This window comes from Toxotes jaculatrix, chromosome 17, assembly GCF_017976425.1.
Source record: "Toxotes jaculatrix isolate fToxJac2 chromosome 17, fToxJac2.pri, whole genome shotgun sequence".
Classification (NCBI taxonomy): domain Eukaryota; kingdom Metazoa; phylum Chordata; class Actinopteri; family Toxotidae; genus Toxotes; species Toxotes jaculatrix.
In genome coordinates this window covers 6,609,720-6,620,691 of record NC_054410.1, presented here as the reverse complement: position 1 = coordinate 6,620,691, position 10,972 = coordinate 6,609,720, and the positions used below count along the sequence as shown (strand labels likewise).

Here is a 10,972-nt window from a genome sequence, read left to right as displayed (position 1 = left end):
GTGCGTGTGTAAATGTGCGTGTGCATGCCTGCATGTGTGTGTGTATTTGTTTGTGTGCCTAACCCTTGGGCTAGATTGTTTCTTGGCAGTGGAATGGCTTTTTCCTTTCACCTTAACTCTGCCACGCTCGGCTCCCCTGCTCACACAGCAAATGTGGACGTCAAGGTCATGAGTGTCTTATCGCAGTCACTTGTTGTTCCCTTACTGGAGTCCACATCCCACACGAAGAGAGGCTGGAGAGAAAAGTACGGACATAGCATGAGATACAATACAATGTTGTTCACTGCACTGTGAATACACTTGTGTTTTGAGAAATCAGTTAACTGTTGGTATCTGAGAATTTACGGGATACGGGAGAGAAGAGATTGATGAGCGAGGGACAGATGAATCAGCACCTCCCTTCCTGTTTCGCCATAGACAGGCAGGAAAGTCAGATGACAGCATGCCAAGCCCAAACTATTTCCTATGTCCAGGTCAGACGTTCTCTGCTAGTTTTAGTTTCAACGTACAGGAAAATGGCCAAATCAAACATACAAAAAACTCAAAAATCACTTTCTGGGTATCTTTAAATATTTCCCCTGACCCCTAACATCTAGCCCAAGGGACTGAAGAGTGCATTGGGAAACGGGTGTTGATGTTTTCTGTCACAAATAGTACTTGGACTTTGCTTGCAATAGTGCCTTCATCTACTGTAGGTGTATGTGAGTTTCTGATTATGTCTGTTTTCTACTTTAATTTTGCCTGTGTACGTGTTGAGGGTGTATGTGCAATCACACTCCACCTTTCACACTGATTCTCATGTCTGTGTGTGTAGCTATAAAGTGTGTTCTTATGTGTACGTGTAGGTATGTGTTTCGTTTTGTTCTTTCCACTCTCTGCCCCAGCATGAAGCTCAAATCAGTCCACTCGCAGCAAAGCAACTCATGGTGCAATATAACACAAGCTTGTCAGCTCATCGGTGTATCTAAAAAGAAGAGAGTGCAGAGGCTGAAACAGAGAGAGAGAGCAGATTGAATCCTAATTGATAACCTGCATGTTTTGTTGCGATGAACGTCACATTCTCTGTTCAATCTTTTCTGTGCGCTTGTTTCTCGGTTGATACAGATCTCGCTGTTTACCAGATGAGATGGGAAGGAATTAATTTTTGGTTCATTCAGTTCGGGAAATGAATTTTCTTCGTAAGTTCTTGTCTTTTCTCCTACAGCAGAAAACAATCAGGGACTGTACAGAAATGATTAGAGAGTGATTGGGGTCAGAAAAGGGGGAGCATTGATTTTGTGTTTTTGCCGAGGGCGGGGGGTAGTCTGACTTTTTGACAGTTTAGGTCAGATGTTTCAACCATCCTCCCCACATCAATAATTTTCATACAGTCTCTGACCAAATAGGAATGAATAATAAATAATTTTACTTTCATACTGAGTGAACTGAAATCTAATTCCTCCTCTTCCATCTCCCTCCCTTCCTCCTCCCCTCCTGCTTTTTGCTCCTTTACCGCTTTCTTGTCTATATTTTTCTTCTACTTCCACCACTCCTCTGCTCTTCCAGTCCATCTCTTCCTTCATCTATTTGCAACCTCACCCTCCTCTTGATATCCATCAGGCCATGTCAGCAGGGAGTTACCAATGTAAGTCACAAGTGACATGGCTGAGATTGGTTTTCAGTCAGGATTTGAAGCAGCAATCTGTTTGTGGCCTGTCGATCCATTAGCTTCTGCTTCACCTCAGGGTGTTTGCTATCGCTCTTTGGATTTGTCATCGGAGCATTAACTCCTCTCCCTCTGGTTCTGTGCTAACCCAGGCCCAAACTGGTCGGAGTGAGCTTCCCTGTTGCCCCTTGCCCCTCCAGTTTTTATGCATGTAGCTAGTGTTGAAGTCCCACTGTTGCTGCACCCTGAGGTATTGTGAAAATCAATCAAATCAATTCATGGTAATGTAAAGCTCAATGTGTAGGACGCGTAAGCTAATGCTGCCAAGGTTAGGGGTTTGAATCCATACTGAGAATGTATGCACTCACGGCACTGTAAGGGATCCTGGCACACACCAAATAGCATATTGTTATGTTATTAAGCTGAAGGTGGGGGCACGTCTACAATAGCTGCTGATGTCTGCCCTGATTGTCCTCCTTGTACCTTTTCCTCATGCCCCCTGTTGCTGCATCTGTCCCTTCCAGGGAAGCCTTACTTGTCTAATGCACTAAATCAAAGGATGCCACGCTAAAGCCCCCACCCTACCTCTGCTCCTCTCAAAGTCATCCACACTCAAAAAAAAGGTTACTTCACGTAGGAATAGGTCAAAGTTGGGGTCCCCGCCCCCAAGAAAGTAGCCTGAGGAATACTGGATGACTAAATAATCACTTCAGTATCTCTCCACCAAAATTCCTCTCCCAGTTGCTGTAGATAAGGCTTTGAAACAGCTTTTAGGAAAAAAAAAACTGACATAAAATAAGAGTACAAAAACCTTAACCATAGCTTATTTGCCATGACCACAATCTTTTCCTAAACTCAACCTTACTGTTGTTTTAGATATTGGAGAAATGTTTTTTTTAAAACATTGTAGGGATCAAACATTCAAAATGTTAGCAGTGATTGAATTTGAGGTTTTAGAGAATCATCCAGTATCAACATTCCTTCCAGTGACAGGGCTAAAAAAAAAAGAGAAGAAAAAAATAAAACAGCACATCCTAAAACATTTGCACATTATATCTCACACATATCCAAACATATATCCCGCTGTTGTGCTGTTGAGCCAAAATACGTTTCCCACCAACATCACTTCCCAACTCAGCCAAAAGACTCCAGCCGCTTTGCATTCATAGCTCAGCCAAAACAAGAAGGAGAATTCAGTCGGTGCCATGCCTCTGACACTGAACTGTACAGTCAACTTTCTATGTTATCTGCTCTGTGTGTATGTATGACAGTGCGGGAATGCATGTTCTGTATGTGTGTGTGTGTGTATGAAAATGTGTGTTTGTGGTCTACGCCTGCACCTCAATGTGACTGTCTGGTGAATGTGTAGCATGCTGTCATGCACGAGGCCCAAACTATAAATGTTGTACTTGCATGTGGTGACTGATCGCAACGAGACATAATAGAACACTACACCAAACGTAGGCTTAGCTCTTGTACCTGGGAATGAGGGCCTCTGAGCTCTGAGAAGATTTGACAGGTGTACTGCAACTGAATCAGCCACAAAAAAAAACACCATTGGATCCTGACTGGGGAGCTGAACTAAAAGATATCGTATTCGTTGCACACTGCTATCATTTCTATTCAGATTCAAGCCTAAACTGTTCTTATACATTACAGCTCAATATAATGTTAAAGGAGAAGCTAAAAGAAGACAGTTTGCTGGATTCAGTTCACATCTTCACATATATCTCTGTCATGTCTCACCCAGGTATGGAAACCGAGGCTACGTTTGGAAAGGGAATAGAACATGTAGCAAACGCACGGGTGTTGGGAGGACTTCTCTCACATCTTCTCTCAATCACTTACAGTATACCTACTTCCTGTATATCCCTTTTATGCACCACAACCTCTGCAAGCCAAAGTCCACGATGTTTGTTTACTTTTCACGTACAGGAGACTGTAGTTTCTTCAAAGAGAACACTTAAGATAAAACAGAGCTAATGATTTTTCTTGCTAATAAGCTACCAATGTCAGTTTATCACAAGAAGACTGAGTTTTTTTTTTTCCTCACAGTGACTTTAGTCAACAGTGCAATGATTATTTTGAAAAAAAATCCTAATTGCTAAGTATTTCATTGAAAGATTGAAAGTATTAGACTAGACTCCAGTGACTGCGTCCGATGTGTTCATCCAGCACTGATATGACAGACAGAAAAAAGTACAACATTAAAGGAGGCGTGATCTAAAAGAAAAGTATTTTTCTACAGCTGTTTCCGATCCACAGACCTTCCTGGGGTAGGCATGCACAAAAGAGCTGGGTGGAGTTAATCAGCCTTCACTTTCTGTGTTTTTGTTTAATCACAAGGAGGCCTGGGAGAATCTGCTAAAACTATATTTTTAACAACTGTAGTCTCTCTAGAAAGATAAGGCTCATTTATAAACCTTAATCCTTACCTTTGAAGGATTTCGAAATGGTTGCTCTAGATGCCAATAGGACCGTAGAAGGTTTAGGAGTAAGAGTACTACAGAGAACATGCAGAAACTATTTTAATACGATTCTATAAAGGGTAAACTACAAGCATAATCAAATCTTGCCACTATTGCTTTTAAAGTCAGCTACTATTTGTTTATTTTGTCTCGGAGAAGGCGTGCCATGTTCTTCCTGTGCTCTGTGTTCGCTGTGGCCAAGTGTCCAGTCGGTGTGTGTGTTTCGGACTTGTTGAGATTGGCTTCTCTCGCAACAACTAGATATTCCTTTTCTCTTCTGTATATTTTGGCACAAAGCTGTATAATGTAGTTGTTTTTTATGTTGATTTTTAATGGTTTCTTCCATATGTGTGGTTATTTTGCTCCTGGGTGCACTGTTTTTGCTGAGTTGTTGATATCGCTTCCATGCAACAATGAAAGTTATTTATTGCAAATACCAAAAAAAGCCTTGGTCATTTGTTCACACACAAGATGAATGTGCACAAACATGCATATACACTTATGCAATGGTGCTATGCATGAAGTCACTACAAGGTGTTAATCAATGAGTTTTACAGGTATTAATACAGCAGTAGCGAGCCAGGCTAGCTGTTTTCATTCTTTAAGCTAAGGTAGGCTAACCATCTCTCCATACTTATTGCACATGGGAGTGGCCTTGATTTTCTCATCATATTCTTAGGAAGAGGGCGGATAAATGCTTGTCCCAAAATGCCAAACTTGCTTTAACCAGGCAAATATCATACGCACATCACTCACACAGTTGCAATGGTGTTCATTGGAAATCTAAAAGATAGAAATATCAGTTGTTATTAGCAAGTTTTTGTGTTTCTCACACTCCAGTATCAACAATCAAACTGTGAGAAAAAACAAAACAATCAAAGTCCTATCACTGTGTAGCTTCAGTAAACCAGAACACAACTGTGTTTTGATAAAAGGGCTTCACTTTCACTCCCTTTTCACATGGAAACTCACAGCTCTAACATTAGCGCTTTGATTTTTGCTCCTTCCAGCCACACACACACACACACACACACAGTGGGAGGGAAAAAGTTCATGAAAGTTCTCTGAGAGTTGCTGAATGGTGTTCTGAGAGGAAGTAGAAATAGACAAGCCAGGTTGATAGACTGCGGATACACGAGAAAAGAAAATCAAATACTTAATCAGAAAATAATTGCTGGAAAGGATTGAATATCACAGAGTAATGAGGCTGGTGTGTGAGAACATCCAAGAGTTTAAAGGAGTTTAAAAGAAAAATAGATTCTTTTTTTTGTTGACTTGGACTTTGTCAACTTTTTTTGTTTTTGTTGACAGACAGCAACTAGACAACAACGCGTTAGCATGTTATATCACAACACTACAAGCCTCTTTCAGCAATACAGGACAGCTTGGATGCCCACTACCCTCCCACTGGTCTCCTGTGGACTGAATGGCTCTATGCCTGGAACAGCATCACATTTCAGGGAATACAAACACCGACGCGATCACACACAGACACACACCTGCACGCACGCGGGCTTGCCAGGAATTTCAGAAACACGTAGTGTAAAGTGACAGAGTGATGTGTAGAAATACAGTAACTGAGAGTGTCTGATTGTGTGGGATTGAAGATAAGCTGAGGACAATGAGAGCACATATTGTTTCCACAGTATCATGTAATATCTGCGATGTGACTCAGTGACCTTGATATGGACAGAGAAGCACACAGTCAGCCACACACTGGACACAATTATCTTTCTCTGTTGCACACTGTGTGTATGTGTGTGTGTATTTATGTGTGGGCATTTGTGTGGTTGGCAGGGGAGGGGCCTGTACAGTGTCCTCACGAGGACCTAACTCAAGGTCAGTGAGCAACGTCACAGATATGCTGCATCAGTAACAATTCATGTTTTCTCATTCTTCTCAGCTTAGTTTCACACAAACACCGACACTTGCACGACACACCGAGTTGTCAATCTACAATAAGAACCATAACAGACAGGTTGTTCCAGGGTAGTGATTACCGTATATCATACACAGACACACACACGCACACGACACATACATCATCCACCTTCTGTTTGCTGCATTTGTTGTGTTATGTGAGATGAGAACATCTTATCATCGCAGTGTGACAGACTCAAGGCAAAGCCAGTTTTGATTGTTTTATCTTTATTCTAGAAAATCAAACGATAGCACATCAGTGAAACAATAAATAACCGGCTAATACTGCTTCTGTACGGAAATATCAGGTTTCTTCAGTTTGGGAATATCAGGTTCCGACTGTGCTCAGAGCACTTTTGAGATATTGAACATTCAAGTCATCATATTCATTCAAGAGAAGCTAATCTACGTAATACTGATGTTTTTTTGTGAAATGTACTTTTAACTACAGACCTTAAATGGAAATTTATAATTACATAGTTACAGGATAAGCTTTGATTTTGTCATTCAGTTTTTTCCAAACTTAAAACAGAAGCAAGTTAGTCAAAGAGAAATGCGTAAGCTACTTTAGATTATTAAATATCACGATTAGATCACAACTAGACTATTAGTTACGGACAAAAGATGAAAATTTTGTTTTATTAGCTTTGTTGTAATAGGTAATAATTTATTTTTGCCAAGTTTGTGCACAACTAAGACCTAATGCAGACAGTAAAACTGCTGGTTAGAGCTTTCCTGTGAAATTTATGTTCCCATCATCATCTGTCATCCTGCAGAGGCTAGGAAAAAACAGTGCTACGGGGTTTTTTGTTTTTTTGTTTTTTTTTTAATCAAGCCTATCACTCAGGAGACAAATGCACTAGAGTGTTGTACAATACTGTCAAGGAAAAATCAATGTACATAAACAATGCTAATGAACATATTTTCAATTCCAAAATAGTACTGTCATACCCTGCTCTTATCAAAACAACACATCATGGTGTTATATGACTTAAAAAAACAGATTTATCAACAAAAGCACTCATAAGATTTCATCTCTTAGTGCACAATAGAAAAATAGAAGTAATATAGAAGATCGATATTTCATTCCACAAGGCCTCAGGTGATTAGGACTTCAGGCTGCTTTGCAGGCAGTTACTCAGAAGCTTGTAAAATTATATAACAGTGAGGTGAGTCCACACAACGCCCAACGTGAGGAGGCTGAAAGATGAGCTCTGTAATTCAAAAACAATCCACTGGCGAAGAAAGAGCTCCGACAAAAAACAGTCTTGGTGTGTTTGGATGTGTGAATGTCACTTTTATGTATGTCTTTGTGCTGATTCAAGAATTTTCCCTGTATTTTCCTTTACATAAACCAACGTGACTGACTGTGTCTCCTGCTCTTAGGTTTGCATGTAGTTGTTAGTGTACTGAATGTGAATGTGTGTATTTGTGTGCTCTTGTGTATATGTCTCTATATACAAACCAGATACAGTCCCCTACACATCCACATGGGATGCAGAATCTCTTCCAGCTCAGACGTGGGCGCTCTTGGCGTGATTGGTGGAGGAGGCGGCTGGCGGGTTGCCTCCTCCCTGTTTGGAGTAGTAAAAGCGGTTGTTGTCCTGGTAGGAGCGGGAGGAGGAGGACTCTGATGAGCAGCAGGTGAGGATGGACCCACCCAGCAGGGAGAAAATAGTGCCCACCCAGCCAGTGTAGAGAGAGAAGCCAAATGACATGAGGCCATGCTCCTGGTGGGCCCCAATGGGAAACCAGACCGTAGATACCATTCCACACAAAGCTGAGGAAAGAGGGGGAAAAACTGTTAAACTGGGAATATCAAAGAGTGCAACTTATGTCAACATAAACACATATATAAGTTATTTTAAAATATATAGAGAGAAATTTGTGATGCAAAACGGTGCGGTTGAATGTAAGGAGTTCACATGCGTATTCACGATCATCCCACAGGGCTGCTTTTTAAATACAAACTACGTAATAAAACTTAAGATGCAAAATTCTGGATGAGCCCGATCAGGGCTCAGCTAGATGAATAATTTTGTGCTGGCATGAGTACACAGAACAGATACACATGGAAGTGTGTCTCCACAGTCTTCACAGACAGACTCACTGTGGGATACAAGCACATACTGTATAACCTTACACATACAGTAGCTGTACAAACACAGACCCAAAAAAGATGTAACAAGATAGATAACAGATGGATGGGAAAAAATATTTAGCATTTTAATGTTCTTATTCTTACTTATGATACAAAAGTTAGAACAAGAACAGAGGAAGAGTTTCAAAAATAAAGCTTTGCAGTTTTATTATATATTTTTATATTCATTCATGCAGGACACAAAGGAATGACAGACTGAAAGAAAGAATGGGTAGAATAATATTAGTGATCAGTAAGACTAAATGGTGTTATATAAGCTTTGCCTTGAACTACAGAACAAGGGCTTAGCCTCATTCAAGACCTGTACAAATATTGAACTCCCCTACATCCGACTGGGACACATCTACTGTAGTATATGTTGGATTTTTGCCAGTATGCATCAGAGGCTAACACGGAATAACAGTGTTAAGTCATTTTACCACCAATAAATTCTGAATGCAAACAGAATCCAAAAATAATGTGTGGACTGAAAACTTCCCAAGTGATGCTTCAGAGGATAATGTAAGCAAAAATAATTAAAGTTGGACTGAAACTAATTGTTGCTGGGAGGCTTTTTGCTGCCAGTATGGAGGCAGTGAAAGTGCAATTCTGTAAACAAGCACACAAATAAATCCTCCCTGATAAACATTTTCCTGAGAACGAAACAGAAAATCTCTTAACTGAGTAAAAGCTTTAGCTATTTTGTGTGCGCAGAATTACAGTGTAGTCATTAGGTGATGTTTGTGACTTAGGGATATACTGCACATGTGGGAAATAGTTTTGCTATGACAAATGGACGGTGCAAAAGTCAAACACTGACACAGGTGAAAATTTTATTTGAGGGACGGGCGTTGGAAAATGCTGCAGCACCAGTTAAATATTTTTAAGCACTGTAAAATGGGCAGTTCATGCAGTGAGTTTCCATGTGGTTGAGGACAAAGGCAGGGTGTGGATGAGAGTAGGTGGAGGAGAGGAATGTGATGGGATCTGGGGGGGAAGGGTTCAGTGGAACAGGAAAATATAAGTGTGTGTGTGTGAGTGTGAGTGAGTGTGTGCATATGTGTGCACCCTAGAGAGGAAGACAATCATATTCAACATCCTCTGCTCTCAGCAGCTTGTAAGCATTTGAGTTGGGGTTAAAAGAGGTCAGTGTCAGGAAGAGATCTTGGTGTGTGCATGCGAGTGCAAAACAATCTGACCTGCAATGATTTACATTGTCTCGCCATGACATTCAGGTTTTGTCCACTAACTTCTTTAATTTGCCCTTCGTGAATAAAACAAAGCTGAGCCTCTTACCGACTATGAATATAAGCACTCCTCCCAAGATGGTGCGTTTGTTCTTGGAGCTCTGCGGTTCGTTGCCAAGGCTGATGCAGGGCATGGACATGAGGAGCATTCCCACTGCTGGGAGACCCAGGATTGAACCTGTGATCATCAGTGCACGAGTCGTCTGGATGTAGGCTGTAGAAACACATATACTGTTACATATGATAGTAGACAGATGAATAACTTGAGTTCACAAACTACTCTGACACATCAATGGATAACTCAGAAATAAATATGAATGTCTGATTTTAGATTTTGAAAGAAAAGATGTAGGACTGCAAAGAGAACAAATGGTGGAAACAACACGATGTAACTAACTGCATAACATTAAGTGAGTATTTTCAAAAGTATATCTATACTGTATAAAACCATTTTGTTGTTACAGGTATGAACACAAAAAAAGTTAATACCTGGCAGGTCCAGGATCTGCGTAAGGGAGACGCAGTGGTATAATCCTGTGGAGATGACACAGTCCGCCCACGGTCCCTTGGCTCCTAGCTCATCCATCTTCTTGCAGGTGTTCAAACCGTATTTACACATATTCACCCAGTCGTTGGTGGCTGTCGCGATTACTATACACAGCCAGCCGAGGCAGCTTATGAGAAAGCCGCTCAGTTGGAGACACGAGTTCGCCATGGCGCAAACTGTGCGTAAAGATCGCTTGTCCCGAGTTCAGAAACCGTTAGAAATGTTAAAGTTGAAGTTGGAGTTGCCTGACAAAATTAACCAAAATGTGGTATAACACAGCCTGAACTATAATATTAGAACTGATATTCCACCATACAAGTTAATCCAGTGTTAAAGTTTACTTTTCTCCTCCACCTCAGTAGTTCCATCAATCGGGCTCTGTTGCGCACTCCAAAGACCAAAGCTTTCACATCATCATAGGTTTTATATGGGGAAGTTCAGTAAGGGGAAAAAAAGTACTACAAAACTTCCAGCCAATCAGAGACTTGGCTTATATGGACCAAAAAAAAAAAGACTTGTACAGTCTCTCCAAAAAGTTGGAGCGCAAAGCTCCTTACTCAGATCAAATGACTCAGTAAAGCCTGTGCAGACTAACTGGGTGTAAATGTAACAAGAAGTCTGCTGCCATCTACTGGTCCAGCTGGTCAGAGTGGGTAGCAAGAGCAGGAATGTAACAAATAAAAGTTACCCATTAAATGTTTATTACATATCAAAAGTAAAATCACACATAATTTAGAATGACCCCTTTCCTGCATATATTTCAATGGCGTATATTATTGTAATATAGCTGATTGAAGTGGAGATATAGTTTGAACTATTGAACGTGTGCTGTACGTACTGTATTAATCTATATAAATTCGTAATCTGCATTGTAATACTACATCTGCTGTACCAACTACAGCTTTAACGGAGCAAAAAGTGCAATATCTTCCACTATAATGGTATGGAGTAGAAGTATGACGTAGTGAGTAAATGTGCCTCTTCATGAACATGAACACACACATG

At 40.7% G+C, this 10,972-nt stretch overlaps 1 protein-coding gene and 1 long non-coding RNA gene across 2 annotated transcripts in view; both read right to left on the bottom strand.

Annotated features, from left to right (window-relative positions):
- LOC121197041 overlaps window positions 1-10,972 on the bottom strand; it is a 135,288-nt gene that overhangs the window by 44,650 nt on the left and 79,666 nt on the right. Inside the window, exon 3 of the long non-coding RNA XR_005896218.1 lies at window positions 112-233. This is a non-coding gene — a long non-coding RNA (uncharacterized LOC121197041). The remainder of the gene's footprint in view (window positions 1-111; window positions 234-10,972) is intronic.
- cldn11a (claudin 11a) lies at window positions 6,259-10,351 on the bottom strand. The gene is made up of 3 exons (XM_041060395.1): window positions 9,910-10,351; window positions 9,470-9,634; window positions 6,259-7,813 (listed from the first exon to the last, which is right to left on the bottom strand). The coding sequence occupies exons 1-3, from the start codon at window positions 10,133-10,135 to the stop codon at window positions 7,548-7,550; spliced, it is 657 nt and encodes a 218-aa protein (XP_040916329.1). The 5' UTR covers window positions 10,136-10,351; the 3' UTR covers window positions 6,259-7,547.

Excerpts from the sequence above, each read along its gene's own strand:
- cldn11a (XM_041060395.1), bottom strand. The coding sequence starts at position 10,135 with ATGGCGAACTCGTGTCTCCAACTGAGCGGCTTTCTCATAAGCTGCCTC. Across the intron at positions 9,635-9,909 it reads GCAGATCCTGGACCTGCCAG|CCTACATCCAGACGACTCGT; the intron begins GTATTAACTTTT and ends GTGTTTCTACAG. Across the intron at positions 7,814-9,469 it reads AGTGCTTATATTCATAGTCG|CTTTGTGTGGAATGGTATCT; the intron begins GTAAGAGGCTCA and ends CTCTTTCCTCAG.